Genomic DNA, 18,183 nt, shown 5'->3' with positions numbered 1-18,183 from the left:
AAGAAAAGCATCCTCAAATAGCATTAAATTTATTATTAGTTACCCATAATTAACAATGGGTAAATTTGGGAACAAATATTATAAAATACATGTTTACAGAATGCTATGAATACTTCGAGTAAATTAATATTAATAGTGGAGAATGGTATGCAAGGGTGGCTAAACATATTCAGAAAAGAGACAACAGAGATTCAGTAAAAGATTACTAATTAGAATCAAATATATAATATAGTCAAGGCCCATGATAATTTTAAAGTGTGGTTTTATTAAGGCACTTCAGGATAAGTGCCCGTCTTATTTTAGCTTCTTCTGGAAGAAATACTGCCAATTATAAATAATCACAGCAAAATTTCCATTAGACAAAAACTATATATGTTGGGGGGGTTGGATCATTTATATCATACTGCAAATATAAACTCAACTCTTGAGCTGTATTAACAACACTGAGCAATAATATTTCTTTCTAAAATTTTCTTTTTTTTTTTTTTTGAGATGGAGTCTCACTCTGTTGCCCAGGCTGGAGTGCAATGGTGCGATCTCGGCTCACTGCAAGCTCCACCTCCTGGGTTCAAGCGATTCTCCTGCCTCAGCCTGCCAAGTAGCTGGGACTACAGGCGCGCACCACCACACCCAGCTAATTTTTGTATTTTTAGTGGAGATGAGGGTTCACCATGTTGGCCAGGGTGGTCTCGATCTCCTGACCTCATGATCTGCCCGCTTCAGCCTCCCAAAGTGCTGGGATTACAGGCGTGAGCCACCGTGCCCAGCCCTAAAGTTTTCTTTAAGGCAGATCTATTTATTACTAACGTGGGGCAGTGTAGTTTTAGCAAATTCAACTGTTTTAGTTTCTCAGTGACAATAATACAGATGGTCAAAAATAGACAACAAAATCTCTTTTCTAGTTCCTCTACCTGGCCACCATTTTAAAAACACAAGTTCTTCTTATATATATAGATATATTTTTACATTACTGTATCAAAACACATTTTAACAGACTTCACAGCTCATTTAAAGCTTCAGTTTATAGTCATTCACATGAAAGATTTCTATATGGAATGTTCACTTAGAATTCCTCACTGGGATTCCAGTGTTCTATGTCAGAAATGCAGAAGTCCTTCTTCAGGGCAATGCTAGACATTTTACCTTTGTTAATTCATGATTTTCTTTCAAGAGTTTCCTAACTTCATTTTTGTGCCTTCATTTTTGTTTGCTTGACTAGTTTCCTTTAGTATATTTTCAGGTAAGGTAGCTTGATATCTGTGTAAATAACCATATGGAAGAAGATGATAAATGAGGTATTCTAACACATACACAGTTGTAAAATCAACATAGTGAAAAGAAACTGCAAGATCAGAACAGCAACCAGGACCGTCTACAGGAGGATAATAGTTGTAATTCCAGTACCAAAAGGTTCTAGGTAGATAACCTTTATTAAATGGTGTTCTGGCACAAAGGGATGAAAAGTTTCTTTTCCAGTGGGATCTCTGGAATCTCCTCCTTCTACATTTATAGTTTCCATGCATTTCCCCAGTGCTAAGTCTTCAATGGAGGAACTGTGTGTACACTTGTCTGTTTTAAATGCATCAAGAAATCTTTTCAAGGCTTTCTTTGCTTAGTAAATATCCTGCTCCTCCACTCATACAGCCCTGTTTTACGAAGGGCTTAAATCTTCTCCCAAAGTAAATGGGTTCTTTAGAATCATATTTCGAAAGAAGCCATCTCAAATTGTCTAGTATGAAACATGTGTCATCATCTGCTTTCAAAAACCAATCAGCATCTTCTACATGATGTTCGTGAACATACTGAAAAGGTTTAATTGTTTTCCAGTATAGCTCATCTCTGCTTTCTTTGGTTTTCAATCCCACAGGAGGGAAGTCTTTATTTTCTTCTGAACTCATAAAAAACACTTTGTGACAACGCTGGGCCCACGTAGCTTTGACATGTTTGTTCTCTTTCTCTAGGTTTTGAGAGCCTGTCATAACCCAACAAAGAATTTTAACTTGCTGATAGAGGTTTTCAGCAATGTCTATGTTCTCATCTTTACATTGGCTAGAATCTGCATTGAAGTTCATTAGTCCTTCTAGATGATTCTGTCCATTATCATCTGAATGCCTCGCAGGAGGATCATTATGAAGAACATTAGTCTGGGTGTCACCCTCTTCTCCCAACAAAATACTAAATAGCTGAGAAAATAAAAGAAATCCTATTGCCCATCCATAGAGGAAGGTTAAAAAATTCAGCCAGGATTTAGAGGCCATCTCCGAAAGTGTATTTCTGACATGAGCCACGGCTCCCTCTTGCCCCTCCTGGGGGGCAGAGAGGGCAACGACATGGGACCGGCGACCTTTGCTTCTCTGGGCACCTGCAGAAGTGGCTCCTGGCCACTAGCCGAGGCCGCCAGCTGCCGCCCAGACCATTCTCCGGCAGCGGCAGCAGAGTTTTAAATAAAATATAATCTGCATGTCTTCACATGCTTCTTTCTTCCTATTTCTTCATGTTTCTTCCATTTTCTACCCTCAGAGTCTCTCACTCACCCTGTGTGTATTCTGGAATCTCTCTTTATGCACCCGTTACAGAAGTCTATCTGTTTAAAGCAGTTAGAGAGGCAAGACCATTCAAAACATGCTTCTCATGTAAGCAGTGTGGAAAGAAACATAGATGACGAATAGATGAGAGAGAGAGAGAGAGGAGCAATAGGAAGGAGACGAGGAAGGACTGAGGTGTTGTTTGTTTATGTAGATCTTTTAGATATCTTAATAAGTGGGTTTCTGATTGTCAGTAGAAAAAAACTTTCCTGCCCTCATTTTAGATTCCATTAGGACCGTCAGTCATCCATATTTTTGTACTTGTTATTTCTACCTCATGCCTCCTCATTTCTATAGAAATTCTCTGTACAGTGTCTAAGTTTGTGCCCAATTATTTGCATTGACTGCAACTTAGATTGGCTCTTTCTAAATAACTTCTAGGGAAGCTCCTTCATTTCCTATTTCCTTGTTGTGCTGTGGTTTAGTGTACATCACAGGGCCAGAAGGAATTCTGAAGTACATGCTATTCTGCTTCACACGTCTTCCTTTTCCTCCATCCTGTGCTTCACTCTGTGTCTAAATTCCTTCTAAACAGGTATGGTGGTCATCTAGCCAAGAGAGGTCATCTTCAGTGACAGGAAGCTCACTACTTCTTGAGGTGACCCAGTCCATTTTTATAAGCTCTAATAATAATTAGAATACCTGTCTCTCTGTCACTCTCACCCACTGCTATTTCTAACTACTGGAGTCTCACACAGCAATTTAGCCATAAAATTGTTTGCATAAAAGCCCTTCGAAAAACAATTCTATTTACAATAGTATGAGAAAGAATAAAATGCTTAGGAATAACCAAGGAGGTAAAAGACTGGTACACTGAAAACTACAAAGCATTGCTGAAAGAAATTGAAGAAAACACCAGTAAATGGAAAGACATTTTATGTTTCATGAATTAGAAAACTTAATATTATTAAGATGCCAATACTACACAAAGCAATCTACAGTTTCAATATAATCTCTGTCAAAATCCCAATGATGTTTTCTACAGAAATAGAAAAATCATCCTAATATTCATATTGAATTTCAAGAGACCCCAAAATAGCCAAAACAATCTTCAAAAAGAACAGTTGGAGGTTTCACACTTCCTGATTTCAAAACTTACTACAAAGCTACAGTAATGAAAACAATGTGGTACTGGCATACAGACAGACATATAGATCAGTAGAATAGAAATGAAAGTCCAGAAATAATCCCATACATTTATGGTCAACTGATTTTCCACAAGAGTGCCAAGACCATTCAATAGGGAAAGAATAGTTGCTATGACTTGAATGTTCCCACTGAAAGTTGTGTTGAAATTTAACTGTCATTGTAACAGTATTAAGAGGTGGGCTTTTTAGAGGTGATTGGGGCACGAGGGCTCTGCTCTCATTAATTGATTAATACTGTTATATTAAGAGTGAGTTAGATATCTTCTGGCATGGGTGCCTGATAAAAACAATGAGTTTGGCCTGATTTCCTGTTCTGTCTCACATGCTCGCTTCTGCCTTTCACCCTTCTGCCATGAGATCATCCTCACCACATGTTGGCATCATGCCCTGGAACTTCCTAGCCTCAAGAACCATGAGCCAAATAAGTTTATTTATAAATTACCCAGTCTATAGTATTGTGTTATAGCAGCAGGAAACAGACTAAGACAATAGTATTTTCAATGAATGATGTTGGAAAAACAGGATAGCCACATGGAAAAAAATGTATTTGGACCCTTACTTTACATCATATATAAAAGTTAACTCAAAATGGATCAAAGACCCAAACACAAGACCTAAAACTGTAAAACTCATAGAAAAAAGCCTAGGGAAAAGCTTCATGACACTGGATTTGGCAATGATTTCTTGGCTATGACATCAAATGCACAGGCAACAAAAGAAAAAATCGACAAATTAGACTACATCAAAATTAAAACCTTTGTCATCAAAGGACACTATCAACAGAATGAAAAGGCAACCCACAGAATGAGAGAAAATATTTGCAAATCATATACCTGATAAAGGTTTAATATTCAGAATATATAAAGAACTCCTACAACCCAGCAACAAAAAGCCAAACAACTCAATTTAAAATGGGCAAAGGATTTGAATAGACATTTCTTGAAAGATATGCCTATAGCCAATAAGCACATGGAAGAATGCTGTCACTAATATTAGAGAAATGCAAATCAAAACCACAATGAAATACCACTTCACCCTCATTAGGATGGCTATTATTTTTTTAAAAACCCAAACAATAAATAATAAGTGTTAGCAAGGATATAGTGAAATTGAAACTCTTGTGCACTTTGTTGGAAATACAAAATGGTGCAGCTGTTTGGAAGACAGTATGGTGGTTCCTTCAAAAATTAAAAATGGAATTAGCACATGATCCAACAATTCCACCCACTTCTGAGTATATACCCAAAATAATTAAAAGCAGGAATGCAAAAAGATTTGTAGACCCATGTTCACAGCAATATTATTCACAGTAGCCAAAAGATGGGAACAACCCAAGTGTCCACTGACAGGTAATGAATAAAGAAAATGTGATGCATACATACAATTAAATATTACTAAATCTTAAAAAGGGAGACAATTCTGACACATTCTACAACATGGATGAACCTTGAGGACATTATGCTAAGTGAAATAAGCCAGTCACGAAAGGACAACGGTTATTGATTCCACATACATGAGGTGCCATTAGTAGTCAAATTCATAGACAGAAAGTAGAATGGTGGTTTCCAGGGACTGGGGATGGGAAAGAATGGGAAGTTACAGTTTAATGAGTATAGAGATTTGGAAGATGAAAAGATGAGTTTCAGTGATGGTTACACAACAGCATGAATGGACATAATGCAATTGAACTGTAAGTACACTTAAATGGTTAAAATTTCAAATTTTATGTATCTTTTACCATAATTTTTTTTTTTTTTTTTTGACACAGAGTCTCGCTCTGTTGCCCAGGCTGGAGTGCAGTGGCGCGATGTTGGCTCACTGCAAGCTCCGCCTCCTGGATTGGTGCCATTCTCCTGCCTCAGCCTCCTGCACAATTCTTTTAATTAAAAAAACTCTTTAACCATCTGAAGGCTACTATCATGACCCCATGGAGTAATCTTCAGAGTAGACACATTTATTTCCTTCAACCATTCTTCACGTGACATGATTAAAGTCCATTCATACCTCCAGTCACTCACCTCTGAATGTTCTCCAGCCACTATACCCCTGTTTAATTGAGACCATAGACCTCAATATGACACTGACCAGTTAAGAATGGAAAAGGCCTATCACTGCCCTCAATATGGCTACTAGATTTGGTAATTCAGCCAGACTTCCTACTAATTTATTACAACGCTGTTTATTTGTATAGAGCTAATTTTCCAACCAAAACCCCAAGTTCTTTTTTAAAACATTTTATCGGTCAGAACTTTTTCAGTGATTAAAAAGAAAATCCAAACGAATACACAAAATCTATGTAAATTGACTTAAGTTGGAGGCATCACATTACTTGACTTCAAATTATACTACAAGGCTATAGTAACCAAAATAGCACGATACTGGCATAAAAACAGCCACGTAGACCAATGGAACAGAACTGAGATTCCAGAAACAAGTTCACACATTTACAGTCAACTCATTTTTAGCAAAGGTACCAAGACATACATTTGGGAAAGAACAGTCTCTTCAGTAAAAGGTGCTGGGAATACTGGATATCTATATGCAGAAGAATAAAACTAGACCCCTATCTCTCACCATATACCAAAGTCAAATCAAAACGGATTAAAGATTTAAATGTAAGACATGAAACTACCAGAAAACATTGGGGAAATGGTTCAGGACATTGATCTAGGCTAAGATTTCTTTTTTCTTTTTCTTTTTTTTTGGGGGGGCAGGGTGCGGGGGAGGGCAGAGAAAAGCTGTCCACCTTTCTCTGGTAAGAGAAAGATGTCACCAGGTGGCTTCCAGGTTCATGGGTGGTAGAACAAAGCGACAGTATTGTTCTCGACAACCCCAGTCAACATATCAAACATATCATTGCTTTTCATGGGCTCTAATTGGGTCACATCCCTGAATCATTCTCCATGGCCAGGATAATGCTAGTGCTGAGTGGCTTAGTTCTAAGCCACATGTTCTGCCCCTGACCAGGGATATAGTCAATTCCACTGAATCAGCCTGTGGGCTAGAAAAGGAGAGGAAGTAGTCCCTAGAGAATAATCAGGTTAATCTTATCAACAGGGAGAGGGGAAGTTGAGTGCAAAAACTACATACTTAACAACCCTTCAATCAATTCAACTGGATATTTTGTGGACTAAGATATTGTTACCGGGGGTCCTTGTTCTTAGAGCTCCCAAGATGGTGGTGAGGGGCTTCCAAGATGGTAGCAAGACTCGTGTTATCTGACCTGGGGTTCTTGGCCTCACGTATTCCAAGGAATGGAATCTTGGGCCATGCAGTGAGTGTTATAGCTCTATTAGAAGCCATGGGTCACGGAAGAGAACCTAGAACCCTGTGACTAGTGTTCAGCTCGATTAGGATGAACCCAAGCACTTAGCCATGCAGGAACAATGGCAAGCCTTTGGCCCGATTGGGAGCAGCAATGGGTGCTCGCTGGATCAGGAGCACAGCGGACACCCTGCTAGATCCAGAGAGATAGAAGTCAGCGGCAGTTCTGCGACAGCAGCAACCAGCAGTGGTGGACAGTGAGCGAAAGCTCAGCTCAAGCCGTAACAAACACGGACCAGAAGAGTGTGCAGTTGCAAGATTTAATAGAGTGAAAACAGAGCTCCCATACAAAGGGAGGGGACCCAAAGAGGGTAGCCATTGCTGGCTCGAACGCCTGGGTTTAAATCCCGGTCATGTCCCTCCCGCTGTGCTCTCAGACAATAGATGATTGGCTATTTCTTTACCTCCTGTTTTTGCCTAATTAGCATTTCAGTGAGCTCTCTTTAGTACCTGATTGGTCGGGTGTGAGCTAAGTTGCAAGCCCTGTGTTTAAAGGTGGATGTGGTCACCTTCCCAGCTAGGCTTAGGGATTCTTAGTCGGCCTAGGAAATTCAGCTGGTCCTGTCTTTCAGTATGTTACTCTACCTTTAGCTCTATTAAATACCATCTAATTAGATTTCTGGCAAGATATTTTGGGGATCATAATTCTATCAGGCAATGCATTCATTGTTTCTCTCAGCTGTATGTGGTCGACAGTGTGATGAATGTGCCTTGCATATTTTATTGCACTCAGTGATGAATGGATTGTGAATACATTTATGTCTGTTATATAGGCACATTATATAACATATGAACAGGCTGTTAAACACAGAGCTCCTCAGCCCACCACCAGGATCTTCCTCCTGAAGTGATACCACCAGCATCTTTGGATGCGGTCACACAACCAGACACCAGCTCCATCTTTGTCCTATTTCTGGGCCCTATTTCTTTTTTTTTTTTTTTTTTTTTTTTTGAGACGGAGTCTCGCTCTGTCACCCAGGCTGGAGTGCAGTGGCGCGATCTCGGCTCACTGCAAGCTCCGCCTCCCGGGTTCACGCCATTCTCCTGCCTCAGCCTCTCCGAGTAGCTGGGACTACAGGCGCCCGCCACCGCGCCCGGCTAATTTTTTGTATTTTTTTTAGTAGAGACGGGGTTTCACCATGGTCTCGATCTCCTGATCTCGTGATCCGCCCGCCTCGGCCTCCCAAAGTGCTGGGATTACAAGCGTGAGCCACCGCGCCCGGCCTCTGGGCCCTATTTCTTGTGCCCAAATATACTGTGAGAAATCTTAACAAAATGTCTAGAGTCCTGGGAAGGTTCCTAATGGAGACTAATGTTCTGTGCAATGTATTAGACTTTTTGTCTAATCATCATCAAGAGACTATTTTCTCTATATGTCCTAGATTTCTAATGCTTTCTAAACGCACCAAAAAAAAATTTTTTAAGTAGCAGTAGTCACAGCAAATATATACATTATTATATGCCAGGCATTGTTCTAAAAGCACACAGAATTAAATATTAACTCATTTTTTTCCTCACAACAAACTTATAAGAGAGGTAGGTAGTTATCATTATTATCATCATTATTACCTTCATCATAAAGACAAAGAAACTGGCCAGGAACAGTGGCTCATGCCTATAAATCCCAGCACTTTGGGAGGCCAACATGGGAGGATCGTTAGAGACCAGCCTGGGCAACATGGCAAAACCCCATCTCTACAAAAAATACAAAAATTAGCTGGGCATGGTGGTGCGTGTCTGTAGTCCCAGCTACTCAGGAGGCTAAGATGGGAGGATCACTTGGGCCTGGGAGGTCAAGGCTTCAGTGAGCCAAGATCACGCCACTGCATTCCAGCCTGGGTAACCCAACGAGACCCTGTCTCAAATAAACAAACAAACAAAAACAAGGAAACTAAGGCCTGGAGAGGGGACGGCCCAAATCCACACAGCTGGTCAGTGCAAGCTGGGACTGATACTGAGGTTGTCTGGCTCCATAGTCCTTGCGCTCATCACAGGAGTGGCATTTGACCTGGACACCCCTCCTCTCTCACTTCTGGCCCCCAGGCAAATGTGCAAGTGAGTCTGCCTAAAACAAACAAACGAAAACAACAAAACACTACCGTGGGTAAGTTAGGGAACAACCACTCACTTTACAAAACAGTTTGTTGTCATAAATGAATCACTTCCAATGGCAAGTTCCTTTGGGGACAGACAGGTCAACCGGCTAAAAGTCACTTATGACGTCCCAAAAATACTGGGACAGAAAAACCGAGGCAAAGGGTTAGGACCACTGCCAACTAAAGATCAATTAGAACTGAAAACTAAAAACTATCTTTGACATAACGTCCACATTAGCAGAAAAATACAACTTAAAAAGACCTTTTTCTCTTTTTTTACTTTTTTTTTTTTTTGAGACGGAGTTCCACTCTTGTTGCCCAGGCTGGAGTGCAATGGCGCCATCTCGGTTCACCACAACCTCCACCTCCCGGGTTCAAGCAATTCTCCTGCCTCAGCCTCTCGAGTAGCTGGAATTACAGGCATGCGCCACCATGCCCAGCTAATTTTTTGTATTTTTAGTAGAGACAGAGTTTCTCCATGTTGGTCAGGCTGGTCTCAAACTCCCCACTTCAGGTGATCCACCCACCTCAGCCTCCCAAAGTGCTGAGATTACAGGCATGAGCCACCACACCTGAACAGTGGCTATGCTTGGGGGGCAGAGGAGCGTGCCTGGGAGGAACTGTGTTGAGTCGATCAACACAGCCTCTCCCTGGAGGCCTCCTCTTGAGCAGAACTCACCTCCCAATCCTCCCTGTTCTCCACTTGACCCACAGTTCTTTTGTTGTTGTTGTTTTGTTTTGAGACAGAGTCTCGCTCTGTCGCCCAGGCTAGAGTGCCGTGGTGTGATCTCGGCTCACTGCACCCTCTGCCTCCCGGGTTCAAGCAATTATCCTGCCTCAGCCTCCCAAGTAGCTGGGATTACAGGCACATGCCACCACACCTGGCTTTTTTTTTTGTATTTTTAGTAGGGACTGGGTTTCTCCACATTGGCCAGGCTGGTCTTGAGCTCCTGACCTCAAGTGATCCGCCCACCTCGGCCTCGCACAGTGCTGGGATTACAGGCATGAGCCACTGCACCCAGCCCCACTTGACCCATAGTTCTGTTGTCGCCTTTTTTTTTTTTTTTTTTTTAAGACAAGTTCTCACTCTGTTGTCCAGGCTGGAGTACAGTGGCACAATCATAGCTCACTGCTTGAACTCCGGGGCTCAAGCGATCCTCCTGCCTCAGCCTCCTGAGTACCTGGGACTACAGGTACCCACCACAACACCCAGCTAATTTTTAAATTTTTTGTAGAGAGAGGGTCTCACTCTGTTGCCCAGGCTAATCTCGAGCTCCTGGGCTCAAGCCATCCTCCCACCTCAGCCTCTCAAAGTGCTGAGATTACAGAGCTGAGCCATCATGCCTGGCCTGATGTTGCCTTTGACCATGCTATTAGTTGGTTCAGTCGTGCACAAGGCATAATGCAGGTGGCTACCAAATTCAAAGGATTTGCCTACAGTTCTGTTTCTTCTGGGAATTCCCTCTCATGAAATCTCAGGTGGTTGAAATGAAGAGACTTTCATGAAGGGACAGCTTGCAGAGATGAAGCAGGGCTGAAAGAATGAACTAGGGATGCTGAAGTTCCACAGACTAACATCAGTGGGAAGCCATTCCCATCCTTACAGCTAAGAAGGATGGGAGGGGACCGTTTTATCAGGGAACCCAGAGAGACTGACTCTGCAGAGGAAGAGACTGGCTCTGCCAAGATCCTAGTGGGAGAGAAGTGGCTCCTGCCGAACACTGCACTAGGGGAAGGCAGGAAGAAATGTCCCATCTCTCTCTTCTCCCCATCAGGCTCCTGCCTGTGCCTCTCATGGGCAAGCAAGGGGGTGAGGGAGCCTGGGTGGAGCACTCAGCAAGGGTCAGTCCTCAGGGTACAGAATAGGGTGGGAAAGGCTGCCTCACCCTCTACATCTGGAGAACAGAGAATGGAGAGCACAGTGTCTCTTTCAAAGGTAGTAAACTGAGTCATTGGGAGGACAAGGAACATGTTCCAGATCAAAAAGGGCAATGCAGAACCAAGATGAGGGCCCCACTTTCCTCTCTGGGCTCACTGGCTTCGAGAAGCCTGAATGCCTGGACAGAATCAGAAAATCTCAAATAACGTCCAATCCCTCAGGTTCCTTTCCAATACACGGCGGTGTTACAAATGGCATGAGTGATCCACCTTTCTTCAGAAGTGGTGAGGGAGTGTGTAGCCAGGATGACTCAGTCTTCTGCCTGGATTCACTTGAGAAGTTTTAATGAATCACTTGTGTGGGTGATGACTTGGGTATTGTTATTCTTTCAGTGAACTGGCTCCACACACTAACATTGTGTCTGTTTGATGCACGAAGGTGACTCATCTGAGGAAGTTGACCTGACCATGGTTTATCAGGCAGCCTCTAATGGAGATGTCAATGCTCTGACTGCAGTGATTCGGGAAGACCCTTCTATCCTAGAGTGCTGTGACAGTGAAGGTGAGCTATGTATGCATTTTGAATCCAGAATGTTCCACTCTATTTTTTTAGAGATGGCCTTCAGACATGAGCAATGTTAATAAATGTATATCTGACCAGCCATTTTGACACTGTGGCTAATTGCAGATACCTTGGTATTTCTTTAAATAAGGGGGTTAGACACAAAGTTTCAGATTATTTTACATCGCCTCTTATAATGAAGTCATCAGTTCGAGTTTGTTTTCAATATCTTTGTATGAATGACCAAAATAGATAGGTCAAGTAGTTAGGAAAGGGTACGGAAAGAGCAGGCTACTTTTGGTAGCAATGGATGTTGTGAAAACGTAACTGTAAAAGGCAAAGAGCAAGGATTTCTGCTTCTGGGAAGATGGAGTAGATGCATTTCTTTCGTATTATTTCTGCTAAATGCAACTAAAAACCCTGGACGTTATATATAAACATAAAAAGACTCTGGAAGATGGAGATAAAATAACAGACAAACTGAGATCTTCTGACTCAAGGAATGACATGGTGTAAGTGCCCAGGGTTTTCTTTTTGCCTTGTCTGTCCCAGAGCTGATGCTGAAGAAGCTGGCAACCCAGAAATGTCAACAGGCACAGACCAAACAGCAAGAAAAACAACAAAAGCCTTCTCTCTCAGGCAAAAGGACCAGGAAAGGAACAGCCTAGAAAGACAGAACACTTTTTAGACAATAAGTCCCTCCTCCAGCCAAACACCACAAAAAGCCATGGGGCTCCAGCCCCACTCATTCCAGCAAAGACTAAGTAGGAAACCTGGATTTCCAATGCCACCTTGCAATAATGAGGTGGCAACCCTTTACTTCCCCTTTACAGCAGTGCCCATGGAAGCCAGCTAAAATAAAAGGTTTAAGATCAGGAATCTCATAATATAATACCCCAAATGTCCAAGTTTCAATAGAAAATTACTTGTCATACCAAGAAACAGGAAGATCCCAAACTGAATGAAAAAATAATCAACAGATGCCAATGAAAGAGATGTTAGAATTATCTCACAAAGATTTTCAAATAACCGTGACAAAAATGCTTCAATGAGCAATTGAAAACATGCTTAAAACTAAAGAAAAAAATAGAAAGTCTCAGCCAAGAAATAAAAGACATAAGGAAAAACCAAATGAGAATTTTTAAAAATCAAAAATACAATCGTCGCAATGTTAAAACTCAGTGAATAATCTCAGCAGCAGAATGAGGATGCAAGGGAAAGAATTAGTGAACTTGAAAACAGAACAGTAAGAAATAGCCAATAAGAAATAGATAATCTGAAGAGCCCTATAATTAGGAAATTGACTTCATAATTTAAAAATCTCCCCCAAACAAGATATCTTCAGGACTAGATTATTTCACCAGAGATTTGTGATCCTCCCACCTTGGCCTCCCAAAGTGCTAAGATTATAGATATGAGCCACCTCACCTGGCAGATTTCTACATACTTTTAAAGAATAACCAGCATCGATTCCACATAATCTCTTCCAAAAAAAGAGATGAGAAAACACATTTCAGTTATGTTTATGAGCTAGTATTACTTCACTATCAAAACCAAAGACGATGTAAAAAAAAATAAGCCTATAGACCAGTAGTCTTCATGAATGTAGATATAAAAATTCTTAACCAAATATTAGCAAATAGAATTCAGTAACATACAGAAATAGGCTGGACAGGGTGGCTCACGCCTATAATCCCAACACTTTGGGAGGCCGAGGCAAGCAGATCACTTGAGGTCAGGACTTGAGGTCAAGACCAGCCTGGCCGACATGGTGAAACCCCATCTCTACTAAAAATACAAAAATTAGCTGGGTACGGTGGCATGCGCCTGTAATCCTAGCTACCGGGGAGGCTGAGGCACAAGAATTGCTTGAACCCGGGAGGCGGAGGTTGCAGTGAGCCGAGATCGCACTACTGCACTCCAGCCTGGGTGACAGAGCCAGACTCCATCTCAAAACAAAAACAAAAAGAATCATACACCATGGCCAAGTAGGGTTTGTTTTAGGGATGTTAGGGATGTAAGACTGGTTCAATATTTGAAAGTCAATGTAATCCACCGAATTAACCAACTAAGGCAGAAAAATCACGTTCATATCAATTAATACAAAAAAGCTTTAGACAAAATTTAACACATATTAATAATAAAAATATCAGAAAAGTAGGAATAGAGGAGAGCTTCTTCAACATAAGGAAGAGTATCAACAACAACAACAACAACAACTCTAGAGCTAAGGTTTTACTTAATGGTGAAAGTTTGAGTGCTTTGCCCCTAAGACCTGGAACAAGGTGTGAATGTCCACTCTCACCACGCCAATTCAGCATCGTGTAATATGAGTGCAAAAGGGCAAGAAAAGGAAATAAAAAGCATACATCTTTTATTTTTTTGACAGAGTCTCACTCTGTCACCCAGACTGGAGTGCAGTGGTGCAATCTCGGCTCACTGCAACCTCCACCTCCCGGGTTCAAGCAATTCTGCCTCAGACTCCCGAGTAACTCGGATTACAGGTGCCCACCACTGCGCCCAGCTAATTTTTCTGTTTTTAGTAGAGACAGGTTTCACCATGTTGCCCAGGCTCTTCTCAAACTCCTGACCTCTCAGGTGATCCGCCCACCTTGGCCTCCCAAAGTGCTGGGATTACAGGCGTGAGCCACTGGCCTGGCCAAAAGCATACATCTTGAAAAGGAAAAAAGAAAACTATTACTTTTTGCACAATTTGATTGTCTTCATAGTAAATCCTAAGGAATCTACCAACATACTCCTACAACTAAGTGAGTTCAGCAGGGTCGCAGGGTACAAGACATAAATTTTATTTTTGTATACAAACAATGGACACCCAGACATCGAAATTTTAAACTATAATACCATTTAAAATCACTCAATAAAAAGAAACATTTAGGTGCAAATACAATAAAATATGTACAGAACTTGTATGTTGAAAACTATAAAGTGCTAATTAAATAAATCAAAGATCTTAATAAATGGAAAGGCATACCATGTTTGTGGACTAGAAGGCTCAACATAGTAAACATGCAGTGCTCTTCAAATTTGTATACAGGTTTAGCGCAAATTCTGAAGAGACATCTTGGCATGAGATGGAGACCACAATTTCTACCAAACCCCAGCAAGATTTTTTGTGTATATAGACAAGATTAGCTAAAATGTGTATAGAAATACAAAGGAACTAAGATAGTTAAAACAATTTTGAAAAAGAATAAAGTGGAAGGAATCAGTATAACCAATTTCAACTACATTCAAGCTACATGCTATAGTTTGAATGTGGTCCCTCAAATTTCATGTGTTGGGATCCTGGTCCACAATGCAGTATTGTTGAGAGGTGGAACCTTTGGGAGATTATTGGGATTAATCCACTCATGGGTCATTGTGGGAGTGGGTTAGTAATCATGGGAGTGGGTCTGTTATAAAAGCTAGTTTGGTCATTTCTCATGAGCCCCTTTGCCATGTGATACCCTGTACCACCTCAGGACTCTGCAGAGAGTTCCCACCACCAAAAAGGCCCTCACCCAATATGGCCCCTCAACCTTGGACATCCTAGCCTCCAGAACCGAAAGAAATAAAATTCTTCTCTTTATAAATTACCCAGTATCGTGTATTCATTTATAGCAACAGAAAACAGACTAAGACAGTACAAAAATCAAAACTAGCTGGGTTAACCCATCTAGAGTATTCAGAGTTATGCCTGATACATAATAAACACTCAATAAATACAAGCTATTATTGTTGCTTTTGGAATTTCATAACCTTACTGTAATTACTTTGCACCACCCAGGACAAGACAATGAGTCTCAAAGTGGCTAAGTTTCTTAGCCAACGTTTCATAGCTAATAAAATAGCTGGAACTGGAACCCAAATATTCTGTGTCCTTGGTTAGTGCTCTTTCTGCTCCTTATCTTATAGTGCAGATGTCTTAAAGTTCTTGAACACTTTACCATGTGGCAAAGTGGATCATTTAAGGACACAAGATGCTGAAGCTACCTTCCTGCACACCTTACCTAACCAAGTTGCTCCACCCTTTGTTTGCAGAATTTAACAATTTTGACAATTTGCAATTTTTTCCTTGGATTTTTTTAAAGGAAAGATGTTACAGAGCAGTTGAAGGCCCTTTTTATCCTTTTCTGATTCCACCCCTTTTCCCTTCATTCCTCTAAAATAATTAAGCACTATTCTGAAGTTGGTGTGTATCTTTCCTTTTTCTGTTTTCCTGCTTTAACCATTTTTACTGGATTTAGAGCAATCTGTTGTTATTTTGATTTATGAAATTTACATAAATAGTGTGTATCTTTGCAATTGGCTTTCTTCACTCAAAATTATGTCTTCAAGATTTATTCAAGTGGATCTGGATTAATTTAACTCGGACATTTTAACTGCTCTATGACACTTCTTTGCATAAATATAACATAATTTATGTATTTCTCTATTAATGTTCATTTATGCCATTTCTTGTTAGTTTAATTCTTCATTATCATCTTTGATTATATCTCTTTGTTCATCAATGTGAAATTTTCTTTATGAAATAAACTTGGAAGTGGAATTACAGGGTTATAAGGTATAAGCACCTATAATTTTATTAAATGTTGCCACATTTATGCCCAAAATTGGTTGTCCCAACTTATACTTTAACCAACAGTATGTAAGAGTTTCCCAAATCCTTGACAACATCTGGCATTTCAGATGTTTTATAATTGCTAATCCAATATGTATGAAGTGGTTTCTCAATGTCATTTCTCAATGACATTGAGAAATATAGAAATATGTATTCCCTAATTATTTGAGAGATTTAGAATCTTTCATATGCTTATTGGCTTGTGTCTGCTGTCTCTCAAATTGCTCCTACATTGTTTATTTCTTTCTGATTGAATTATTGATGTTATTTATTTAGTTAAGCTCATAATTTTTCTTGGTTTTATGAATTAAAATAACCTCCCAATCTGTAGCTGGCCTTTTCATTTCATTTATGGAATCTTATGTAATACAGAAAATTTTAATTTGAATATAATTGAATTTAATAAAATGTTTTCTTTACAGTTTGCAGTTTTTATGTCTTCTTCAGTAAGGCCTTACTAGTCTTAATGTTATAAAATATATTTGTCTATATATTTTATAAGTTGTTAAATTTTGCTTTTCATATTTGGTGTCTAATCCATTTGGAAAGTATTTATGTATGATGTGAATTTTAGATCTAATTTTAACGTATCCCTTTTGTATAGCCAGTTTGTCAGCACCATTTATTGAATACCTTTTTTTTTTCCTACTGATTTGTGATGTCACTTTGGTCATATATTGAGTTCCTCCATAGGTCTAAGTATTTCCTGGACTTTTTCTTCTGTTCTGTTGATATATTTATTGTTTTAATTACCATGGCTGTATAATCTTGTTGGTTCAAAAAAGCAATAATCCTCTTTCATTCTACTGTAAAATTGTCTTGAAAATTTTTTTGGCACTTTAAACTTCCAGATAAATTTTAGGATTTTTTTCAAGTTTCACAACAGCTTTGTTGAGTTTTTATTAGACTTGCAATGAATGTATAGATTCATTTTCAGGAAATTGATAGCTCTATTATATTGAGCCTTTTCCTTCATAAACATAGTATCTTCCCATGTTTAGTTCTTCTTTTATGTCACCAGTAAGTTTTATACTTTTTATCCACATAAGTCTTGCTCTTCTTCAGTTAGATTTATTCCTAAGTACCGTATTTTGTTGTTGTTGCTTTTTTTTTGTTACTTTTCTGACTGCTTTTGTTTAAGGAAGACCTTTTCTTTTATATATGAATTTTACATACAGGAACAATGCTGTACTGCCTTATTTGTTTTATTTTGAGGGTTTTTTTTTTCCTATTTTCTACAAGGACAAATGTACCAACTTAAAATAAATTTTGGAACCCCATTTGGAGATAAATCTGTCATTCCTCCCTAAACCTCAGTTAGAGACACCTCAGGAAAATTATTTTAAACTTAAGAAATATTTGGGCCAGATGCAGTGGCTCACGCCGGTAATCCCTGTAGTTTGAGACATTGACGTGGAAGGATTGCTTGAGCCTGGAAGATCAAGGCTGCAGGGAGCCATGATCACACCACTGCACTCCAGCCTGGGTAACAGAGCAAGATGCTGTCTCAAAAGAAAAAAAAAGATTCGTTCAGTAATCATTTGGTTATGCATTTCAGAATTGCTGTTTAATATCTTCCCGGTACCAGGTACAGTGGTTGGTACCGAGGATTCAGTTTTGAGCATGAGAGATGTGGTTCCTTCCACTTCGAATTTATAGCTTAGAAGTGACAAATTTTAAACACATGATTATGCTCAATCAATACATAATTGTAAAATATTAAAAGAATTACTAGAGAAAAATAAAGGATGATGAAAAATTATAACATGGACATCCAGTTCACAATGGAGGGTCAGGAAGTTGTTCCCTGAAGAAATTTATATGTAAGCTAAGCTCTCAAGATAGATGTAAATTAGCCAGACATAGCATGTAATTTTATGAAAACAATATCTAGCAATATCTAGGGATTCTGTTTTTGTTTTTGTGTGTGTGTGTGTGTGTGTGTGTGTGTGTGTGTGTGTGTGTGTGT

At 39.8% G+C, this 18,183-nt stretch overlaps 1 protein-coding gene and 1 pseudogene across 1 annotated transcript in view; one reads left to right on the top strand and one right to left on the bottom strand.

Annotated features, from left to right (window-relative positions):
* Positions 1–18,183, top strand: part of ANKRD55 (ankyrin repeat domain 55) — a 95,740-nt gene that overhangs the window by 38,411 nt on the left and 39,146 nt on the right. The window contains exon 2 of the mRNA XM_032145427.2: positions 11,471–11,593. Within this exon, the coding sequence (XP_032001318.2) occupies positions 11,471–11,593 (123 nt within the window). The remainder of the gene's footprint in view (positions 1–11,470; positions 11,594–18,183) is intronic.
* On the bottom strand, positions 1,167–2,258 carry LOC116462463 (glycoprotein-N-acetylgalactosamine 3-beta-galactosyltransferase 1-like; annotated as a pseudogene).

This window comes from Hylobates moloch, unplaced genomic scaffold (assembly GCF_009828535.3).
Source record: "Hylobates moloch isolate HMO894 unplaced genomic scaffold, HMol_V3 SCAFFOLD_23, whole genome shotgun sequence".
NCBI lineage: Eukaryota > Metazoa > Chordata > Mammalia > Primates > Hylobatidae > Hylobates > Hylobates moloch.
Note: the sequence above shows the minus strand (reverse complement) of the source record. Positions and strands in the feature narration are given on the sequence as shown.